This window comes from Delphinus delphis, chromosome 2, assembly GCF_949987515.2.
Source record: "Delphinus delphis chromosome 2, mDelDel1.2, whole genome shotgun sequence".
Lineage (NCBI taxonomy): Eukaryota > Metazoa > Chordata > Mammalia > Artiodactyla > Delphinidae > Delphinus > Delphinus delphis.
In genome coordinates, this window is record NC_082684.1 from 42,289,350 (window position 1) to 42,314,149 (window position 24,800).

General features: G+C 39.9%; 1 protein-coding gene across 3 annotated transcripts in view; it reads right to left on the bottom strand.

Annotated features, from left to right (window-relative positions):
- DAAM1 (dishevelled associated activator of morphogenesis 1) overlaps positions 1-24,800 on the bottom strand; it is a 179,359-nt gene that overhangs the window by 60,638 nt on the left and 93,921 nt on the right. For all 3 annotated transcript variants that reach the window (XM_060004472.1, XM_060004473.1, XM_060004471.1), the window contains exons 4-6: positions 8,546-8,617; positions 3,126-3,220; positions 817-1,150 (exon numbers count right to left, since the gene is read on the bottom strand). In XM_060004472.1, the coding sequence (XP_059860455.1) occupies positions 817-1,150; positions 3,126-3,220; positions 8,546-8,617 (501 nt within the window). The remainder of the gene's footprint in view (positions 1-816; positions 1,151-3,125; positions 3,221-8,545; positions 8,618-24,800) is intronic.

Here is a 24,800-nt window from a genome sequence, read left to right on the forward strand (position 1 = left end):
CTTAAGATTAGTCCTAAAAACTCTACTTTCAAAATTCTTACATCATATATGTTTACATATACATGTATACAAAGTACAAAAGACTGTGCTTCGTTAACTCTGCTTACTTTTTATATTTGAGTATAAACCATGTGGTGATGTAATCTCACTGTTTATATCGATACTACATCAAGACTGGTAACACATAAAATTTTCAGGGAACACCCATTTAGTGGATCAAAAAGTGTTTTATATAATGTGTAGGAAGCAGGGCTACATTTTTAAGTTCAGTACAGTAGTCTCCCCTTATTCAGAGGGGATATGTTCCAACATCCCCAGTGGATGCCGGAAACCATGGATAGTACTGAACCCTATATATATTCCTATATAGACTATGTTTTTCCTACATTAATGGCTGGGTGTTGTATACAGTGTGGGTATCTAGAGAAAGGGATGATTCACATCCTGGGAAGGACTGAGCAGGATGGCACAAGATTTCATCATGTTACTCAGAACAGCTGCACAATTTAAAGCTTATTTCTGGAATTTATTTCTGGAATTTTCCATTTAATATTTTTTAACCGCAGTTGACCTCAGGTAATTAGCACTGTGGAAAGCAAAACTGCAGTTAAGAGGGGGACTACTGTAAATCCACAACCTCAGATTGATCAACTACAGAAAGAACATTCTACTCTCTACCTAAGAAGAAGGAAATGCTTGAAGTCCCATCGTGAATGCTCACCACAGGGGAAAATCTCAAGTTACCATTCCCCCTTCGGGGCCAGGAAAGGCACTGGTTTTAAGGCAGGAATGAAGAAGTGGCGAGGAAGCACCTACCTGAAAGCGGGTTCTCTCGCTGGCGTACTTCTGGTAGTGCAGCATGGCCTGCAGAACCTTCTTGTGGCCCCCGGGAACCAGGCACACAGCGCCCAAGATTTCCAGCACAGCCACCTTCGTCTTAATGTTCTCTGTGCTCAGACTCTGAGCAATTACATTAATACTCTCAGAATGAGCCAGGACGTGAGCCCGACCTTGAGAGTTGTTCATTAGCGCCTTTATACATCCAATGAGAGAGGTATGTATTCGAGACTCTGAGGTCTCGTAGTCCATGGTCTTTAGAAAGTTGAGAATACATGACAGGCCGTCCAAGTCAATGAATCGGGTTACAAACCTGTCACGAGGAGAAGGTTAAAATGTATCAGACTTAAGTCTTTTTGGAATATTTTAATAGCCCTTAACAGAAAGGTTTAGGGGGCTGGTGGGCAGGAGAAAGTAAGAAGATGTAGTTCCTAAAGTACCCAAAGGCTTACATGAAGTCTTCTTAATTGGAGGCCTCCTCCTTGGCCCAGACCCAATGGTCAGGTCTAACCAGAAGTGTGAAAAAAATCTCCAATTGAGTTAAAAAGAACTTAACCGATATGAATAACCAATGAACAGATCTTATAACCACAGAAAACCAGGAACAAGAAGACATTCAGAATATTCACCTTAGGTTAAAGTCATCTGCTGATCCTGTGTTATGATAGCATCCAGTCCTCAGGCATGTTTAAGTGTTGACCACTGACCCAGGCACGCCCCATACCAATGAAAAGTCAAAGACCATCCTTAAACTCCAGGATATTTACTTGCCAAACAAATGATAATCTATCTCCTTAGTTTTATAGCAGAAACCTTCTTTTGTATGGCATGCTATATGGAATCCCAATATATAAAACAAATAAAAGCAATACTTTATTACTGTACATTAATTTTTTGATATTTATAGCACTTATTTAACTGTAAAGTCAATCAATGAGAATAATTCACAATACACATCTGTAGGTTAAGCCTCTGAAAAGTTCAAAAGTAACATAACCTGTTGATGTGACTACTCCAGAAATTTCCAAACTTATTTAGCCTTGGATAGCCATTAACATCTGAGAATGCAGAACACACATAGAGAGGGAAACACTGATCTTGTTAGGACAGATTAGAAAACTTTTGATATACTACTGTATATGATTTTTGAGGAATCAGTACATTTTTTCCTAGCATTTTATAGTCAAATATAGGGAATTTTATTTCTCAGCTATTTCATCCAACCACATCACCCAGACCTAGCCAAGCTTCATTCGTAGCACTAGTGCTGATGAAATGCACCTGTAAGCACCCCCATATCGCACCAAACCTTAGAGGATTAATGGAAAATGAACGTGTGGGAGGCACACAGTAGAAGCTGATTGCTCATCCATTTCTTTTACAACCGTTTTATTGAGATATAACGCACATGCCATAAAATTCATACTTTCAAATGTGTAATTCAGTGATTTTTAATATATTCACAGAGTTGTGCAACCATGGTCACTATCTGATTTTAGAACACTTTAATTATCCCCAAAAGACCATTTTCCTCTCTCCCTAACCCCAGGCAACCACTTATCTTTCTGTCTCTATGGGTTGGCCTTTCCTGGATATTTCATATAAATGGAATCATACAATACGTGGTCCCTTGTGTCTGGCTTCTTTCGCTTTGCATAAATATTTTCAAGGCTCATCCATGTTGTAGCATGTATCAGTACTCCATTCCGTTTTAGGGTTGAAAAATATTCTGTTTTATGGATATGTTACATTTTATTTATCAATTGATCAGTTGATAGAATTTAGGTGTTTCCAATTTCTGGCTATTATAAATAATGCTAATATTCGCACACAAGGTTTTAGGGACATGTTTTCATTTCCCTTGGGCTATATATCGAGAAGTAGAATTGTTGGCTCATATGGCAACACTATGTTTAATATTCTGCGGAAATGTCCAACTATTTTCCAAAATGGTTGCACCATTTTACATTCCCCCCAGCAATGAATGAGGGTTACAATCTCTCCACATCTGCACCAACACTTATTAGTTTCTGCCTTTTTGTATTTTAGCCACCTTCATGGATGTCTGCATATCTTTTAACCGAAGAAAAACAATTTATTGAATGTTCAATGATTAAAGTATTTCATCCACGGTTCAATTACATGTTTTTAATTTAAGACTTCCTCAAGAGTTTGGCTATTGCAGAAAAATAAAGAAGAAAGGAAGGGAAAAAACAAGGGGAGAAGAAAGTAGAAAAGCAGAAAAAGAAAAGAGACAAGTAGTACACGCTACCCAGTATAAAAATTACCTCATTGGTTTCGTCCTTAGTGCTGTCTTCAAACTCTCTATAGTTTTACTTCTCTCTTCTTCCTCTTCTTTCTCTAAAGCCAGCAGAGATTTTCTCTATGCAAAGAAAACTAAAGTTACTTCTTCAATTTTTGTTTTAATTATAGTACAAGTAAGACAAGCCCACAGATTACATGCTATCACTTTTAATACAAATAATCAATAATAATATGACCAAGATTTACTACAAGCCAAAATGTAGACCAAAAGCGCCAAGAATTCCACAAATTCATTCTCTGTACTACAAGTTACTTCTTTTGAATTTAAATAAAGTTTTAAGAAAATGTTGAGAAATCTTAGTAGAGATTAAGTTGTCCAAACACTTGTGTAACTATTCTATAACTATACTCTGATGAAGATATTACTATTTATTTGATAGAAAAGGGAAGATTAGACCTATAGTTAAATATAACAATCTGACAATTAAAGTTAACATTATCACACTATCAAAGAGAGGCAGGCAGCAATCTTTCCATGCTCTCTCTTCCATTTCTCAGTCAAAAAGTGTAATCTTAAAAAAAAAAAGTGTAATTTTTTACATTTTTTGTTACATCCAATTATTTTTTAAGAGGAACGATTAAATTGGAGCTGATACAAAGATAGACAATTCCTTTGGAGTAAATGCTTAAGTTTTAGAAATGATTAAGGTTCATAGACTTGTTAAAAAGTCTTTTCCATTCCTTTTATGCCATGATCACCTAAATGTACTAAAAGTATCGCCAAGTCTTATGGCCCCAGGTGCTTCTACCCCACGGAACCACAGGTCCCTTGCCTTCCTCCTACTCTTAACATGTGCTTGTCCAGTCTCAGTCTTTTTACTTGTTACCCATTCTGACAAAATGCATGGTTGGGAGACAGATTGGGGTACAGAAAAAAACATCTGGCTCTTATCCACGTGTCTCAATGGTCCAGTCTCTCCCTTTCTTTCAGGTCCACACATCATCAAGGGGTGACTTTACTTAATTTTTTTCAAGTTAACAGTACAAGCATTAAGTAACTAAATGCTAACAAAAACCTAAATTTGACTTCACACTTAGGATGGTGAAGCCCAAAGCAAACATATATCAGTATCATTTATGGCAAGTGGAATAAAAATCAGTAAAGTCTTGTTTTGTAAACTTGAATTGTTTCTGCTAAAGCTGCCCTCTTGCTGGTGATGCGCCCGGACAGCTGTCACCAGAGGATGGTAGGGGAAGAGGCTGCATGCAGAAATAGCCAATGAATTTCTTCACAGCTCCGTGAGACCCATATCCTGGAAAATTGAGCACAAATCCAGCCAAGTACATTTAATCTCCTGTGGCACAGCTGAACTTGTTCAGACTCTTAAGCAATCACTTTGAATCTGCAGCCCAGAATCAAGACTTTTATGAATATCACTTCTTGTTCCTAAGCTTAGTCACCCAAACCTCCCAAATTAAAACTACACACGTTTCTTACTGTGGTTCATTAATACTAAATAAAGATGCATATATTTATCCTTTTAACAATCTTGGAGAGGGTGTAACCTCCAAATAAAGGCAGACTACATTAAGATTCTTCCTAGCAGAGTTAGGAGATTTATGAAAAGTCAAGAAATTTAAATTGGAATTTCCTTCCCCAATATAAGGACTATTACTTTCCTCTCAAAACAGAAGACAGTATACTCTTCTCTGTGTGTAGTACAATGAGAATTGAATCTAAGATTGTTTATTGTATTGAGAAAGTCGAGGTTACGGAGATGAACCTGACATTCTAATGTGACTTTTCGAAATAGAATAATTTATGTGGAGCCTCAAGTTTTCAAGCTTCACATTTATGGAGAAGTCTAAATTTGCAGCTTTTCGACAGAAAAGGGGATCTGCCTACATTTCTGAAGACGGCTGCTAGGCCAGACAACCAGTATGCACCTTGCCATACACTGGACTGGCTTGTGGCGGCCTCCTTGGGTGCTCTATGCACTTACTAAATCCCTGTTCACATGAGGAGTGGGCAAAGGACGAAGTGCATCCTAGCAGAGGATCTTCCAGTCAAAGCTGCTAAGGTTTACACTGGAACATGCAGGGCCGAGAGAGATGCGCAAACCAGGCACAGAAATCATTCCTGGTATGGAGTCTGGAACTAAGTAAGCTCCTGTTTGAAATATCTCATTGGTGTGAAATCAATAAGCCAACCCGCTAAGCACACTGAACTTCACCTCACATCCTTGCTCCCTGAGACTGCACGCAGAAGCCACACACCAAGAAAGCCCAGGTCCCTCTGGAACACGCACTCTTTTATTATATTGTTTTTCACTCGTTAAAAGCCAGCAGATCACTCAGGGGTCCTTTAAAGAACAAAGCATTCTTGTTATGAAGCTTCCGCAAAGTAACTGAACTTGTTCCACAAAGGGCTTCACAGACCAGTAAGCGCTGCGGTTCTCAACCTGGACTGCTTATCAGACTCTCCAGATGCTTGTCCCACCTCAGAAAAGCTGGGGGTGGAGGCGGGGGGGTGGGGGTGGGGTGGGATTACCAGGCCTCTTTCACGTGCCAAAGGATTTAAAAAACTGAGTTAGTGAGAGGCAAACTGGAAAGGAGTCTCTGAGTTTAGACTGATAGGTTTAAATTCCAGCTCTACCACTTCCAAATGAGATGACCTTGGGCAAGGTAACCTTTCTCTGAGTCTCAGACTCCTTATCTATAAATAGCACTTAGAGGATAGGGTGCTTGTAAGGATTTAAAACAGCATGTAAAGTGCCTGTTACATGAGGCACACTCAACAGCAGTAGCCGCTACTGATGCTGAAGACAGTGGATGATGAAACTGTGGATAACCCCCCCTTCGACAATTCCCAAAGCAGACAGCCAAAGAGCTTAGCTGCCAGGCCAGGAAAGGATCTGGAGGAGTCATGTGCCTTTCCAGTCCCCAGGGATAATGTCTTAGGATTTCTGCTGTGTGCTGCCAGGAATTCTCCAGAGAGATTGGCTAGAACTATGGGAGGATGTGGTGGCCACAGAGAGGGTGAAAAAACCAGAAAACTCAGCGTAGAGTTTCTGGTCTCATCAGGCCTCCTTGCTCCTTTACAGATGCAAGAGTGGTGAGGCCTCATTATTTCATCACCTGTTGTAATGGCTTCTACCCTTAACCCTGGAACGATGCTGGCTCTGTCCTTCAAGCATTAGAAAGCTTTGTGAGGTGTTTAACCCATAAAGAAGAGCAAAGTGACAATTTAAGAGCCTGGAAATGATACTCTTAGAGAGGGCTTTCGATTAGGAAGCAAATATAATTAAAATGTAGATGACTCATGAATGTAGCAAAAGGTTGTCCAAGGAGCTAGATGAAGGAGAAGGGAGGCTCTTGAAGAAGTGTCACATACCAGCACATCACACACCCTCTAGGGCAGGAAACGAGTCAGGCTGAATCCAGAAAAGGCATGGAGTAAGTCACTAAAGGACAAATTAACCTAACTGTCCCAAAATTTGAAGAAAGGAAAAATCCATGTTATTTAGTACTTCTCCATTGATAGAAGTGAATTCATTAACAAAGGAGCAACTTCCCTTGTTAGACATCAAATAAGGCTGACTTAATTAGAAAGAGAGACAGCCTGCCTGACCGCTTGTTTTTACCCTAACAGCCAAGAACAAGAATTCAGAAAATAGGGACTTCCCCGGTGGCGCAGAGGTTAAGAATCCGCCTGCCAATGCAGGGGACATGGGTTTGATCCCTGGTCTGGGAAGATCCCACGTGCCGCGGAGTAACTAAGCCTGTGCACCACAACTATTGAGCCTGCGCTCTAGAGCCCGCGAGCCACAACTACTGAAGCCCGCACTCCACAACTGCTGAAGCCCGCATGCCTAGAGCCCACGCTCTGCAACAAGAGAAGCCACTGCAATGAGAAGCCCACGCACCACAACGAAGAGTAGCCCCTGCTCACCACAACTAGAGAAAGCCGGCGCACAGCAATGAAGACCCAACACAGCCAAAAATAAATAAAATTTTTTAAAAAATTCAGAAAATAACCTTTATGTGCAGGAATTGTAAATGACTCTATATTATAATTGCTTCGGCGGATGTAGAAAAATCCCTGATGGTTATCACAAGACTCATGTTCTGATAACATATTCATACAAATGCTGAGATCACTCTTTTCTCATCTTTGCTGTTGTGTAGAATGCCTGTTATAAGGACTTGGTGGTTATTTTCTGTTCTTTTCTGCTGTGCTTTTAGAGAAACCCTTGGGGCAAAAGCTTATGCAGTTTCTTCTATAATTTATACAGCCCTGTCTACCATGGTGCTTATTATTCATCATGTGACAGCAGAAGAAGCATCTTCAAAGAAAAAGCTAGAAAAGAGGAAGTTGCTAAAAGTCAAGGCCTCTGAAAATTTAGCAAAAGTGTGAATGATTCACATATAGTAGTCAGTTTTTAACTGTTGCAGCAGCAGCAAAATATTAGACAATCTAGAATGTTTGTTCTAAGTGACAAGAAATGAATTCTCCACAAGGGCTCTGTGGATGGCAGGAAAAGGAGAGGTAGAGAAAGTATTATGGAAGCTATCATCTGCTTGAATATAATAAACTCAAAGTTGAGCCTAACAGATTAACTCTTAAAATCGTGTGTCCACGGAGGCAAAGACTGCTCTCCTATGAGCAGCCTCCAAGCTTTATCAATGTGAACAAGATTCAGCCTATTAAGGCTCGAATGTTGATGACATGTTTTCTGCTGTGTATTTTTGCTGGATCGACAGACGCCCCTAAGCAGTTCAAAACTCTGACATCACAGAGACATCTATGTGATCAGAATGCATTATTTTAGACACTGAGAATGCATTTTCATCAATTACTGAACCAAAAATCCACATACTGAAGATTTCCCAAGGATATCTCAGCATTATCATTATTATGCCTTTCCACTAAACCACGTATTCCATGAAATTTTTTCTTATTTGTACGAGTAAAAGAGTACCTTCGTACCCTCTAAGATCAAGAACCCAGGAACTAAGTCCTCCGTTTAAAAAAAAAAAAAAGGATGAGAACAGTGAAGGGATAGTTTCATTGTACTACTCTTAAATAGTATTAACTTTTAGAATGGTGCTGCCCTATCAAAGTTCCAAATGATTGGTAGGAACAATTGCAAGTTAAAGTTGAACAGAGGACAGATTTATGATTACATTTCCTCTAATAACATTAAACACACTTATATTTTAGTATGTGCTGATTTTATTTAAAACATACTGGAAAAAAATCATTTTGCCAAATACCACTCCTGCCTCCCCTTTCTCCCCAACACTGAGCGTTTGGAATAGAGTTTGGAAAGATAATGACATTTGGTGGTTCTTACTCAAGTGAATACTTATTGTGCAACTGTGCGCTTTGTACTAAACTTGCATTTTAAACTGTGAGTTGAAGAACAGAAAGGATACCTACAGCAGCCATGGAATTGAGCTGATCAATGTAGAATTCAGGCCAACTTGTTGCTCCCTTGTTTTCTTCCTGGTCCTAAAGAGAAAGAAAAAAAAAGTGATATACCACCAGATGTATATACACAACAGCCACAAGCACATCTGACTTCCAGAGCCTCTAGACAATGGCCCACACAAACCATTAGAAGACACTGAGATACAAGATATTTGTCTTTTAATGTTAGCTTTAAATCATCAGACTGTCCCCTTGATCAGGGTGGTCCTCCTGATCCAATTTCCACAGAGAGTGCTGAAGTCAGAATTAGGTGTGACAAAGGGGACATTTTCTGAACCAGCGTTCAAGGGGAGTTGACATGGGAACTTAGCCACACATGGTATGATGCTGTTTTCCTTCAGGGGCGCAATAACATTGGGAAGGGCTCTGTGTTTGTTGCAAGGACAAAGGATCTCTAGGTACTGTGTCGCACTGAGGACGGTATTGCTGCACTACACGTCTGGATGAAGTCCACAAAAGAGGAAAAGATGCCTTTAACCATGACCACAGGGGGATTCCCTGGCAGCGCAGTGGTTAAGAATCCGCCCACCAATGCAGGGGACACGGGTTCGAGCCCTGGTCCGGGAAGACCCCACATGCCGCAGAGCAACTAAGCCTGTGTGCCACAACTACTGAGCCTGCACTCTAGAGCCCGCGAGCCACAACTACTGAGCCAGCGTGCTGTAACTACTGAAGCCCGCGCGCCTAGAGCCTGTGCTCCGCAACAAGAGAAGCCACCGCAATGAGAAGCCTGTGCACCACAACGAAGAGTTGCCCCCGCTCGCCACAACTAGAGAAAGCCCGTGCACACCAACGAAGACCCAATGCAGCCAAAAATAAATAAATAAATAAATTTAAAAATGACCACTGGACTTGGCCAATTGTCAACTGGACTTTTTTCCATTAGTTTGTTCAGACTCCAGCAGACAGTAAAAATTTTGAAGAAAGGTCTCATTTGATGTGACCAAAAGTAGATGATACTGCTTCAGATGAGGAGGTAACATAAAGCCCGACATTGGATGGAAGGTAACAGAAAGAACATACATTAGTCCCAAGTCCAGCCCTCATGCCATGACAGCTTGTGAGTTTGAGAAAATGTAACATACCTGAACTGAAGAGAACTGAAACCCAAGGAATTCAGGGACCCATTCCTAAACCGCTCCAGTCAAACCTGTATCTTACAAATCAGGGTGACTTGAAGCCAGCACCAGAGCCCCCAGAGCTTCTGTGGATGGGCGCTCTGTGCCAGCCTGAGCTCACACCTCCCCCTCAAATCAGGTGGCTGTGGCCTCTGCTCCATTGGAGCATTGAGTCCACTTGAAGATGGCATTGTGGTGGGAGATTTCTATGCATGTTTGCAAACCTGTGTGGCTCCAAGTCATTTGTATGACCAAACAAACTTGAAGGGGAAAATTTCAGCTCTTCTCTAGCTTCACATTCAGAGAACACCTTAGTATAATCGGCATCTCCTGTCCCCTTGGAGAAGAGCTGGGCCAGGTACACAGAGCTGCTACCGGACAATGAAGTAGTTACTACCTATTTACTATGTCAGGATCCCCATCCTTGGGTTACCGGCTTCAAGGTAGGGCTATTAATTTCAGTCCTACACTCTACCTAAAAGAAGAGAAACAAACTTTCTCTAAACAAATCTTTCTAGGCAGGTCTACTCTAGTGAGATAAAAGAAACAATTTCAAAACTAGTCTTTAAGTAGCCAGGAAAAGGGGGCAAAGTAACTGTTGCTTACAGTGCCTTGAAAGCTGGCAGTAACTGATATCTGAACTCAGGGAGTTGCATGAATTTCATCTGGAGACTGAACATCCCAGATCATGGGGACAAAGGCTAGAGCAGCAGCTTTGAAGTTGGACTGGATTACACTTCCATGGCTTTAAAAAGCTTAGGAAATCTGATGAGTTTTTAGAACAGCCCCTGATTATTATTTAACATGTTAATAAAATAGCTACAATGGTAGCGTAAATGCTGAACACTTCTCTCCTATTAAAATGGAGTATTAAAGTTTGCAAAACCCCATTGTTACCAATGTTTTCAGCAAGCCAAAACCCACAGTGATATTCAATGGTATTTGAACCTATAAAATGAAATAGAAGGTGCCAGATCTTTCTAGTCCCTCAATCTAGGGCAAATTTCCAAAATTACGACAAAATCACATCCCATGTCTGGGGTCCCATGAGAGCCTGCTGTAAGCTATTAAGTCCTGGTTACTGAAAAGAGATCATTTTAGAAGCTTAAGATTAGTATACAGAGAGAAATCTCTACACTCTGAAAATGCTTTTAAAATAATGTAAACAGATTAAGAGTAGATCTAGATACTGCAGTCAAAATAAGGGGAAGAAAGCTTCATTTTTATTTTACATGCCCCCAGTGCTGAGAAAATCAAATGAGCTAACATACGTGAAAGCTTCTCGTAAAAATACTAAGTGTCATCACTACATCCCTGAGGGCGGGAGGTACTCCTCAGAGTTCTTCATTTTAGCAGTGTATTTCCCTGGTCCTTCTATACAGATGTGTGCTACAGTAGCCAAGAGAAGCTTATCCCTGTGAACCAAATCTCCCCCTCCTTTGTGTGGCTTCTGGAGTCTGCAGTGATACACAGACACAGGCCAGAAGGATCTGAACGCAATTGTTCTCCGAGGTCCCTGAAAGAGCACTGGACACAGAGACTTGCCAAGGGGGAGACTTTCTCCTAAAAAGTCCATGAAAGAGATCACTGATGGAAGGGTAACATGTATAATATTCCTGGAAGGGTGGGTCCTCTGTATTACTAACCTCAAACACGTATTATTCTTTGAGTCATCTGTCTTGGTTCTATTTACTTGTTCTAGAGAAACAAGTGGAAAAATACACAAGCTTGTATAAACTGTACTACTGTAGTTGTAATAGAAGCAACTGTAATATCCAGCACATACAGAGCTTACCATGCATCAAACGCTGTTCTACTCACTGCGCTCTTCATTTAATTTACCCTGTGAGGTAGATGCTGTCATTATACTCATTTTACCGAAGAGGAAACAGAAGTAAAGGGAGGACAGATGTGTTGCTAAAGGTCATCCTGCTGGAAATTCAGAGGCAGTGGGAAAGAATCATGGCAACCTCTTTCCTAAGATTAGACCTCAGGTTAACCACAAGCAATACACATTGAGTGCAAAGCTGGCTTTTCACTCTTCACCACTTCGCTACAAGAGACTCAAACATGGTTAGCGGCCAAAAATGAGTTCACCTCTCCCTAAACCCTTAGTGCTACTTTTGCTACATTCAACATTTCTGAATATTATTCTAAGGCCTGATGTCTTACCCGGGCTACCTCTGAACCCTCTCTCTAGACTTTCTGTGGGAACTCTTCTGCCCCTCTATCAACACCTCATCTATCGTTGTAATGTGTGCATGCAGACAGCACTTAAGAAGCTTTTCGCTAACTTGTTCTCCCGTTCTGTTATACAGGTCATGTTATCGGCTGTCTTCATGGGGATTTCTCAAGAGCCCCTGAAGATGAGCCCATAGCACTGACCAGCTGTGGACACTGAAATTGTAAACAAAACCCTCACTAAACCGTACCCCTCTAACCCTACTTTTGGCTACCTATTTCAGTGATTCCATTAGAACTTTTCTCTGATAAGCAAGAATACTGCCTTCATTCTGTTCTTTTAAAAAGTTGCTTTTCCCCTCTCTTTTAAAACAGATTGTAGGTAACCCTTAAAGACACCTAGAGAAGGTTGTCCTATGGGAATACAAGTTCTAGCAATCACATTAAATGCTCTTTTCGTTCTACCTACAGAATGGATAATTCATATTAATATCTAGTTTTGTTTCTTCTTGAAATGTAATAAGCATTTAAGATATATGCCTATCTTTAGAGGATCTATTAAATTAATTAGAATTGAATTGATATAAACATTTTATGTTATTAAATTCTCCACTGATAACTGGTTTTTGAGAATATGTGCAAACACCACTTATATTCAGAGAGATGGTATGATGGAAAAATGACCAGATAGGCCATGCAAAGATGAGGTTCCAGAACTTACTTGTTGGTTTATTCAATCAGCATCTCTTGCTAAGCTTGAATATCTTTGGGCCTTGTTTTTCTTCTGTTCAAAACAAGAGGTGAGACTAGACCATTTCTAAAGTCCCTACAAGCTCTAAGAGTCTACAAGCCTCTAATAGTGAGATGCCATGGAAAACACAGTTTGTTACTATATTTAGTTTGAGGGCCCAATTTTTAAAATCAGTAATTAAAAAAAAAATTATGTTGTTCAGTGACTAAGTTACAAAACCCTTAACTTTCAACAGCTAATTCCTTGACAAGGTAATTAGAGGGGGAAAAAAACTCCTCAACGTTAATTATTTTATTATTTGTCTAATCCAACTCATCCTGTTTTCTTAGGAGCTTGATAGTCGTCAATAAGAGAGTATTCATGGACAAAATTTCCTGCTGGATGGGCACTTTGACACTGCCTTTGCTTTCAACCTGCACTGACTACAGCTTTAACCTCTTTTCTTGGTTTTCCACTTTGCTCCTACAATCTCAAACTCTGAAAAAACAACAAAACAAAAAAACTCTTTGCTAGTAAAGGGAACTTGTACAGTGCAAGGGACCTTCAAGAACATTGATTTTTTTTTTTTTTTTGTCTTTTTAGATCAGGTTCTAATCAACCAACTCATTTAGAAGGTTAAGAAATAGTCTATTTCTAACTTCACTTCATTTCCGACTGACACATTATTCACTCCATATCTCTGGTCAGTGGCTACTAAAAAAAAAAATCCAAGAGATCCTCCCCCATTCTCTTTAAATGTTCGACAGTACATTTGTTTTTCTCAGCATCAGTCTGCCCATAAGAATAAATTTTGCATTATTCATTTGTCTGCACTCTTTCTGAAGTAAGCATTCACAGCTATATCCCAGACTTCTGTCTCTCGCTTCACTATCCTCTCTCTTTCAATCCAAGCTGACTGTATTCCACTTCTTCTACCACCATCAACAGACAGGCATTTGAATCCTCAGCCACTCGCTACCTTAAGTGACTTCTAGGCAGGCAAGGTAAGTAACCTCTGCATGTGACTCAATTTTAGTTTCCTTTTCTGTAAAAGGGGTGCCTACCTCATAGGGTCATTGTGATGATTTAATAAGTTAATACAAGTAAATAAAGATCTGGGAACAGTACACACAGAAGTGCTCAATAAATGTTAGCTAGGATGATAATGATACTCTTTAAGGATCTCCAGCTATGGCTATTCTAAGTCCTTGTTACTAGCACTGAAAAAATTGGAGCAGTTTGGAGGTAAATTTTGTCAGTAATTGTTCACATTTAAAACACACACAGCCTTTGTCAGTCTACTTTCAGGAATTTAGTCCATGATTACACTTGCACAGTTACATATTACAAAGATTTGTTTCACTGCAGTGCTGTTTGAATTAGCATATAATAAAGTTAACAAGTATATGGAAAGGGGAATGGCTGAATAAACTACTTTGTAGCAGTAGCAAAGAATGAAGTAGAGTTGTGTAATGATATTAAAAATGACCAAGTATATTATGAAGGGAAAAAATGCTTTAAAATATTATTTTCCATCTATAGAAAAAATATGTACACTACAGACAAACATTTCTGGAAATAGATATAATAAAATTTAACAATGGCTACCCCCTGGGTAGCAGTAGGAAAAGTCTTTTACTTATAAACTTCTGTATGATTCAAACTGTCATTTTACTAAGAACATGCACTATTTTCACAATTAAAATAGAAGTAAGTTTGAAAGCATTACGTGTTCTGTTAGGACAAGAACTCTGCTTTTTCTAATGTTCTGTGTGACATGAGCAACATCAGGTCGAAACTGCAACATTTGCGGTGTTTCTGTTCTCTATCCCTGGGGCACCCCTCTGCTCCCTACAGCAAATTATTTTAAAACATTTCTCTAATTATCTCCTCTTACTGGATTTTCTATTTCTAAAACAGACTATTAACCCTAATATCAGCTGTTTATGCAGACAAAGAAATTGAATGATCTGGGCTAAGATGTATGTACCCAAAGCAGGCTAACACTTTCTAAAATTTCCACACTTACATATTTGTGTTGCAAACAATTTCTTGGTAGCAGCTGAAGTCTTTCAGTGACATAAGTGGGTCTCAAAGTGCAGTTTAAACATGAAGTCTTAATGTAAAGAATACTTCTTTTGAAATTACCACAGGGAAAATTTCCAATAGGATCAAGTAATAGTATGTACGACCTGGTACAGTTTTTCTTTAGTTTAAGATGCTCTTAGAAGGCCCAAAATAGGCTGTGCAAAGGTCAATCAATTGTAAAGGACACGTTCTGTGGCTGTTCACTAGACCACAAATCACAGGCAGAAGCAACATGCACTTGGCCAGCAAAGGCCATAAATATCCATTCAGTTACAAACCCATGAGGTTCTTAGATAATACTTGTTAGGAAATAAAGACACACCATTTAACTGTCTAGATTGGCTAAAAATCTTCTATAGCGATATATAATAGTACCATTAACTCAAAAACAGTAGAGACAAACTAAGGTTTAACTAAATGAATTTCAACAGCAGAAAGGTACTATTTCAGTATGATACAAAGTAAACTTCATTCTGATAATGTTCATTACAGGACAAAGGCAACTAAACACTAATAAAAACCTGTTCCCTTTTTAAAGAAGATTCTCTTAGAAAACATGTTAACTATGATCATATAGGCTCAAGAAATGCTATACCTTGTTAATGATCAAAATAGTCACCTGTTGCATTAAACTGTCATTCATATTCTGGATTTCATGGGTTCAGCCCCATATACTAATGAACACAACAGATGTTAAATAAATTCACTCTATACCTAGAATTTTTATAGAATACTAGGCAGAAAGCGCCAGACAGGTCAAAATATTTTATTCTATTAGGTATGTCTCCATGATGTGTGTGGCATCTAATAAATTCAAGTGAATGATAGGAAACAGATGACAACGTGGGTGAGACCAGGTCCAAGGAACAGGGAAGGAAGAGCAGGTAGGATGGAAGATGGAAAAATATTTTGCAGAAGGCCTTGCTAATGACTTCTGCTAACTTTCCCTTCTAGCTCAATAGTAGTATAATTAGCATCTTCTTGAAAGATGGCCATGATGAAGTATGGTACAGCCAGCTTCTTCTGTAAAGGGCCTGATCATATGTATTTTCGGCTTTGTAGACCACAGTCTGTTGCAACTACTCAAGTTCAACTCTGCCCTTGTACAGCGTGAAAGCAGCTATAGATAACACTTAAAGAGTGAGCCCTGCCATGTTTCAGTAACACTTTATTTACAAAAACAGGTTATTGGCCAGATTTGACCCACGAGCCATAGTTTGCCAAACCCTGTGCTATATTAAGCTTGGCTCTCAAGAGAGCGGGAGTACATCAAAATTCTTAGTTGGTCACCCACTATTTTCCATGCTTTCTCCTCTCCTCGAAGCCACTCTATGTCCAACAGCCCCAATTAAAAGTTAGGATGAGCACATAAGTGTGTGGAACTTGCCCAGTAATGTGCATTTCTGCAAGAGAAGGAGCAGGACCTGCCATGCCTGAAAAGTGTACCTTCTTACCAAGCTCGCTGCTTCCTGAAATCTCACTTTTAAAAACAGCACAGAATCATTAGGTCCTTTAAATCCTGATATTTGCCTCCAACTCTTTCCCTCTTGTTCTTCATTCATCGGGAAGAGAAAACCTTGTAGGGTCCACAAACCTGAACTCCTGAGACAGTAGCTTTACTCAGTCCTTCCAGCACTTACCTCTGACCCCTGGCAGTGGGCTGAAACTATATCCTATAACCAAAGTTTGCCAAAGGCAGGCAGTTGGTTTCAAAAAATACTTCCTATGTTGTCACATTTCAAGATAGTCATGTGGTTCCTGGGACTGCCAAGCCTGGTTACATTTTTTGGCCACTGCCACAATTACACATCCAATGCATCTGCTGCCCAAATCCGGTTGGGCCCACACAAGGACTGATTACAGAACAGCATCTTCTGCATCTGCCAGGAAATCCAACACCTCCTCCTAAGCCTAGAATGTCAGTCATTTTCTGGAAAGACTGGAGGGTGACTCGCGATAACAATGGCTTTCACATTTAGCATTTAGAATCACAGAAGAAGAGCAAACTTCCTTCCTCATTTTTCCTAATGCTACAAAACATCTGTATGTTTTTAAGGCAAGCCATCATGGAATTACATAGCTAGGTCTTTGACCCTAGAGACACCCTAGTTTGAGTTTCTCCTCACAGGGATCCCTTATAGAAGGTCACCGGCAGGTGATCGATCATATGTTCTCTGAAAGAAGGCTTCAAAGGTCCACAATTGTTTGGAACCAGCACTCTCACCGACTGTCAGAAAATTCACCTCATAACTGAATTGACAGATGTCTTCTTGTAACTTCAAGCACTTGTTGGCCTTAGTTTTGCCCTTGGGAACTACATGGAATAAGTCTAATTTCTCCTATGAACAATAACCCAGCAAATATAGAAATGATTTGAATAAAGCTATGATGTCCTCCCAAAGTCATCTCCTAACCAGGCCAAAAATTCTCCACTGACTGAATAGCAAATGTTTATCTTCCTCAATTCATAAATAAATCTCAAATTTTCCATAAGGTCATCACACCCACATGTCTACTACTTGAAAAAATAACCCCAATACATCCATCTGAATTGCTATGAAAGGGCTCTTCTCACATGCTTGTCGGTGATGTTCAACTCTACACGGTCTCTACTGAAAGGGCATTGGGAAGATATCCGACCAGAATGTCTCTCCAAGGGGAAACAGAACAAGGTCTTGCTTTCCTGATGGTCCACAAAAAATAACATTTATGATTTAGAATAAAAGATACATGAAACAGAGGTCAACATGGATAGTCCTTATTTTATCAAGCATTCATATTTTTAAAAAGTTAGACATAAACTCAATAGTAAAATTGGGTTTCTTACTATAAGACTGAGGACACTTTATCTCTAAAACATAAATATAAGTTAACAGAAATGAAACAGAACCTAGGCTCACTAGCCGCCAGAAACTTTAGGGAAGTTTAGGCTCCTTTAGGGCACTGTTTTTCAGGTCTCTGGATTATACATCTGCCGTCCCTGTTCCCCGCCTGTACGTGCATCTCTTCAAACATCATAGGAGCTTCTTCCACGTATGAAGCCTGACACCTCTTCTGACCTCCTGAGCTCTGCTTCTTCCCCTTCTCTGGTGGATGCAGATAAAAAGTTCAGTAAAACTGATATACAATGCATGTTTTCTCATAGAGGGCTTCCCACTATCATACGATATACTCGTTTAAAATTTGATAGAAGATCTCAGATTACTTAAAATAAGGTAGCCCCTCTATCAGTTCTCCCTGAGTTAAAATTCTGTACTGATAAAGGATAATTTTTTTTAAAGGTAAAATCATGGCATGAACTCAGGTCAAAGATTTTGTTGAACTCATTAATAAATGAGAGAGAACCAGTAAGATGTTACAACAGGTTCAAAAGAAAATTCAAAGAGCAAAGATATGTATGAACATTGGTTTACAAATAGATGCAAAACTGGTCAATATGGTGATAATCAATTGCATCAGACACAAGTTACTTCAGTGGACAAGAATCATTTGCGTTGCTATCAGTTTTTTTTAAACAATTTGCCGATTTGTTAAATAGCTCAAAGATAGTGAAAAGTGGAGATCACTCTGAAGAGTGCTACAGACAGAACATTCGGCAATTTTTTTCTGGCATTTCAATATAACTACAGTTTAGCAAAATAAAATATGTATGACTGGTTGTATGACTGGTTGAAGTCCTGCCTGGTTGAAGAGGATGTAGTCTACAAAGGTGTTAAGGTGGAAGCCAAGCTGTATGACTAACACCTTGCACCAGACTCTCACGCCTAAATTACACAAATGCTCAGGCTTGCCCAAAGCTTTTGCTGAAGAACACCTACCCTATCCTGACCACTTCACCTCAATTCTACCTGTTTCCGTTGCTTTGTCTAGTCCGTGTGGCATGGTTTCTATTTGTGCATCCACTGAGACTGTTCTACTCTATCCCCCTTATACCCACAGATGCACCTGGTCATCTATCCTCCCCAGAAATTTGCTGGGCAAATAGCTGGAGTACTTCTAAGAGACTTCTTGTACTGCTCACCAAAAAAAACAGTGAACTCAGTGAGTTTAGACCCTCTCCCCACCTCCCCTAACCCCACCCCCAGCCAGAAAGAAAACTACGCTTGACCACTGTTCCCTTAAAAAAAAAAAATCAGGCTTGTGCTACTTCCCGGCCAGCTATCATTTTTGTTCTCCCCAAAATCATCTACATCAGAAAAGCAAGAAAAGAGTGCCTCTTTAAAGACATCTAGTCTCTCTGTGGGAATCCCAGCAGTGAAACAAAGAGTAACAATGTGACTCTGAGAGTAAAGAAGCCAGCTACATTTCTTAAACAGCTCAGAGGCCCAGCCTGTTTCAACACCCTCTTCTTTCCTGAAAAAGCCTTGGCTGACTTTACAGAATTGAAATCTTAAAAGTCATATGCTACAGGATCCTGGGGGAAAATGCATTTCATGTGCTAATATAGTTAAGAAAATAGCCACAATCCTTACCTAGAGCTAAAAGCTGAGACTTTACAGTCCACTTTCCAAACTACGAGACATTTATTTTATTTATTTTAATAAGTCACTTCTTTGGCAAAGCATTTCATGGCATGGAATATGACTGGAGCCTAAACATCTCAATCAGTGTAACTCCAACATCTGAAGCCAATTTTAGATGACAATTTCCCTTCATTTTCATGGCAAAGAAAAAGAAACAGGCCCCAATTATTATTTTCAGAAATGATACAAGCCCACATCCCCCTGTTGCCTATGACACAAAGGTGTGTAATGAAATAAAACAAATTACTTCTATGTAGCTTGTTAAGAGTCAAGTCTTTGACCCATGTGTCATCTGGGAGTGCTACAGACCCAGGTACAATTTAGTCCAGCTGGTGGGTAAATTAACATGTTTGGACACACATCACTAAACCCTCACACAGTGTGGAAATCCAATCAGTGGTGTCAATGGCCTTTGTTGCCTCACATCTTGCTACCAGATTTGCTACCAGACCAGCCTTTCAGAATGTTGTAAAGTGGGTTTTGATGTTCTGTAACCTGCTCTTGGGAAAACAATCAAAGTGTGTTTATGATTTGCAATATAATGCTTAACACGAGGCCATAAAGAGAGGACTTTGGAAAATAGTAATTAAACTATGAAGAGAATCAGGGGAAACAGTGAGCCCGTAAAGGCATATTCCATTCAGGGAAGCATTCTCAGGATGCCTGTGAAAAATGCTATGGCAGGGTTAACTGTCCCCTAGAAGGAGAGTCATAACCATATTTCTGATTTTAAGCCATCGTTGGCTCTACAGAATACTACTGCATTAATGACAGTATTTTTGGCAAAAGAAAGAAAAAAGAAAAGCATCAGTTGGAAGATGTCACTGTCTTAGAAATGTCTAAATGTGAGAATGTGGGGGAGTACCTCTTAGAAACTGAGGAGATATAAACTGCTTTTCCTGACATACGGGGACAGATGAGAGGATGCCATCTTAAGACTGCTCCAGTCAAATGCTGTCCCATAGTGCACTGAAGAATAACAAGAGAATTTAAGACACTAATTTAAAGTTGGTATTCTTTGGGAGACTTTCTACTGTAACCCGTTTCTAGTTCCACACATTACTTGGTTCCCAGAGTGTAAGGAATCTGGAGAATTCTGCATAGAAGTTATTGGTGGCACATTCTAACTTACACTGGAAGCTCAGAGCTTCTTCCTACTTCCCAAAAGGGAGAGGCTCTGAAATGCACCAACTGTAATGTGGATTCAATAACCTTAGGTGTGCTAGAGCTACCAGTGAAAAGAATGAAATGAATATATATAGAAAAAACTCAGGAAAAGTGGCCTTTTTCCTTCTCTGATCTCTCTTACAAAGTGGATACTTCCTTCTACTGATGTCTTTCTTAAACCTGTCTCCTGGAGACGGTGAAGTCAGGCAGGCTTTGGGTGGTCTTTTTATGAAAGTAACTGCCATAGCATCTAGAGAATCTGAGAGAAACAGGGAGAGATGCAAAGGCAAGAAGCATGGAATGTGATACTTATGTACAACCATAATCTAGGCGCAAGAGTAGCCTTCAAGGGCAAAGGAGGGTAAATATCTGCTACAAATGCCACATTCTCCCACCATGTGTCAGGGCAGACAGTGCTATTCAATTACCACGCTATTTGTACTGAGATCCTTCATAACCTCCAAATGCTTCTCAGTGCTCCAGGCTTCAACCCCTAGTTGTTTAGAGTTAGTAATCAAGATAAATCTTTTTGCCATCTCTGCTTGGAGTTATTCATAGTGCACTCAGTTAACCAGGGAAGGAAGCCACAGTCCAAAGGAAAACTGAAACAAAGGATGTGCGTTGGTCTGGAGTGTCTCATGAGCTACATATCCCTGGGTTGGTGATAACTGGAACAGGCAGCCAGTCCTGAATTCTCATATGTGAGCCATAGTGATACCCCTTTCCAGAGATATAGTGATAGCTGAGAACACTCATTTAATGTGCAATTCTACACATGCAGATTGCAGAATTTTGGAAATGCAATGGAGCTGTGCCTATGGGCTTCAACACACAGGCAAGGGGCTCAAAGGGCCACACATAGTTGCATTTGGAACCTTGGTCCACAATAGCACTGTTGACAAGTACTATATGGCAAAGACTGAGAGCTCCAAGATTGTCATGTACTCCAAACTCTGCAATCAACACCTGATGGAATCTGTCCTGTAGCCGAGCTGTCAAAACGAATCTGCTTAAGAATTAAGATTTGGAAGCCAAAGATAGCCGCTCTGCAGTAGCTGAGAACGACTGCCCTCCCAGGGCCTCCATTCAAACCCACAGCTCCAAGTCTCTTCCAGTGACTGGAGCCGAAGCAGGAGTGTTCTCCCCACAGTGGGGCACCGATGCAGGCATGAGTGACAGCTGTGGTGTGAAAGCTGTGGTGTCTGCTTCTCTAGCCCCCATTCCAGAGGGGAAAATAGAGCTCCACGGGACACACAACCCCCATACTCTCCATGACTCCGTATTAATTGGTTTATCCAACTAAGATAACTTTCTCTGTCTCAGCTATATATTGCTTATTTATTTTTATTGTTCTTTGAAAGACTATATAAGTGAACGTAAAACACAGGGTCACTCTCTTCCACCCTCTTCCACCCTGATGTTCCCTAATTAGAGGGGGGGCTTCCCTGGTGGCGCAGTGGTTGAGAGTCCGCTTGCCGATGCAGGGGACGCGGGTTCGTGCCCCGGTCCGGGAAGATCCCGCATGCCGCGGAGCGGCTGCGCCCGTGAGCCATGGCCACTGAGCATGCGCCTCCGGAGCCTGTGCTCCGCAATGGGAGAGGCCACAACAGTGAGAGGCTCGCGTACTGCAAAAAAAAAAAAAAAAAATGGGAGGTGGCATCCACACAGCAGATTCATGGAGGATGGACAGACAGTGAGTTACCCATCTCAGTTACTCAATATCTGAAGCAATCAAGGAGTACAAGAAAGGGGAGAGGCTTTCATAATTTGTATAAAGAGATGACTGAGATAAAGGTGCTCTGCTTAGAGGAGAAGAAAGAGACCAATTGTGTGCTTTTCCAGCCACCGCCAACATGCCTGTTTGTGCAGACGTGCCGATTCTGCACCTGCACTTTAGTCACCCACCAGGGAGGTGGCGGATACCTCAGAGGAACTTCCTGTGTTTGGTGATGGCATATATCAGTCAAAAGCTGGCTAAAGATGGAAACACAGTTTGCCTGGGTCTGGACCTGAGGGTGCAAAGAGGTCTAGAGGAGAGGAAGAGTGAACCACACACAGAGCAGTTTCCTTTGTAGTCAAACCAAATAAACATAATGCTGAGTGAATTGTCCATTTTTAGGTACTTGTAACATTTTGTACTTTGGTCCAGCTTTAAAGATATTTGAATGGAACGCTTTCATTTTCTAAACCTTGGGTTTTTCTTTTTTAAATGAAATGTTTACTTCCTATTCCAGGAATTTTTACTTTAGTTTGATGGGCTAAGGTATATGGGAGAAAACTGAAGAACTTTAATGACAGTGTCCTGTACCTGAAACATTCAAACTTACATAAAATGATTGATCAGGGCAACCAGACACTAGTTCCAACCCCTCAGACAATACCAAGCCCTCAGATGGTTGGCAACTAATTCACTGCAGGTATAAGCTATTACAACAATTGCTTTGGAGAGCAATTAAAGGTAAAAATGTTCAAACCAAATGACCTAGTAATTACATGTCTAGGTGCCTATCCTAGAGAAATTCTTGAACACATACACAGGATGTTCACTGCAATTTTTTTTAAATAATGAAAACTTGGAAATAGACATTATCCAAAGGGGGAATAAAAATAATTAAACTGTGGCATGTTCATATAATGGAACATTATATCGTAGTTAAAATGAAGAGATACCATATATTGTCTATGAATATACACATTCAGAGTAAGATAATATATATATGGACAAAGAAAAAAAACACATATCACTTTCAGAATAGAGGTCACCTTTCGGCTTCAACTATATTTATAATGTTTTATTTCTTAAAAATCCATGGTGAGTATGATAAAATGTTAGCATTTGTTAAATGTGGGTGTTTCTTACATTCTGTACTTTTTTGTGTACATAAAAACTCCACACACAGAAAAAGTAATCAACCAGGAAATACTAGTTTATTGCATGATTGAGTAGAAAGTTATCAGAAGTTTGTTAGTTTTCTTTTTTAGAAATTTTAGAGAATGCCAGTTTATTGGAACCCAGAATGTCCACTCTGGTAATTAGGTTTAAGACTCCTAACAATAGCAGCCACTGTGAAAAACAGCATGGAGGCTTCTCAAAAAACTAAAAAAAGAACTAACATATGACCCAGCAATTCCACTCCTGGGTATATATCCAAAAAAACCAAAAACACTAATTTGAAAAGATACTTGCACCCCAATGTTCATAGTCACATTATTTACAATTGCTAAGATATGGAAGCAACCCAAGTGTCCTTCAACAGATGAATGGATAAAGAAGATGTGGTACATATACACAATGGAATACTACTCAGCCATAAAAAAGAATGAAATTTTGCCATTTGCAGCAAAATGAATGGACTTGGAGGGCATTATGCTAAGTGAAATAAGTCAGACAGAGAAGACAAATACTGTATGATATCACTTATACATGGAAGCTAAAAAATACAACAAACTAGTGAATATAACAAAAAAGCAGCAGACTCACAGATAAAGAGAACAAATTAGTGGTTACCAGTGGGGAGAGGGGAGAGATGGGGCAGGGGAGTAAGAGGTACAAACTACTAGGTATAAAATAAGCTACAAGGATATATTGTGCAACACAGGGAATATAGCCAATATTTTATAATAACTATAAATGGAGTATAATCTTTAAAAATTTTGAATCACTATATTGTACACCTGTAACTTCTGTAGTATCGTACATCAACTATACTTCAATAAAAAGACTCCTAACAATAACAGTATCTGCAACTGTGTTGAAACGTTCTTTTACTATTTCCTCAACACTGACATTTTTTTAGCTTAGTTTCAGAAATCATACAGCTAGAATGCACTATTCGATTACAATGCTGCAACTCTGAACAAGTTTTGTTGCTGAGAAGGGAACCTGTAAACCCGGTTCATTTTGACCTAGTAAGTCACTCATTTGTGAAAATTGACTTGTTTAATGGAACCTCTTGGTGTTGGTCTAAAAATATTCTTTAATTGTCTTATTTTGAAAACTGAAGATATTTATCAACCACTTACGTTTCCTAGGCCATAAAGAAGGAATTGTAATGTTGTTTGCAAACCCAATGAAGTGAGCATCTCCACGGGCTGCCGTGGGAAGCGGGGACTGAGTGCTGCGGTGGCATGTGGGTGAAAGGAAGAAAGAAGTGGACTGGAGTCTGACTTCCTCTTGCCCTCCATCGTCCAAGACGTAAATTAAGGGTGCTCCTGAAATCAGATTCAGAGCTCTACCCAGAAGTTAAGGGACTGCCGTTGACTACCATTGCCCTAGAAACTGTTGAATTAAATGGGGCCCCTTTTTACCAACTTCTGATGCTCACAATAAAGACTTTCTTGGTTTCTTCCCTTATTCGACACAATGTATCCTCCCACCTTACTATTTCCACCTCTGA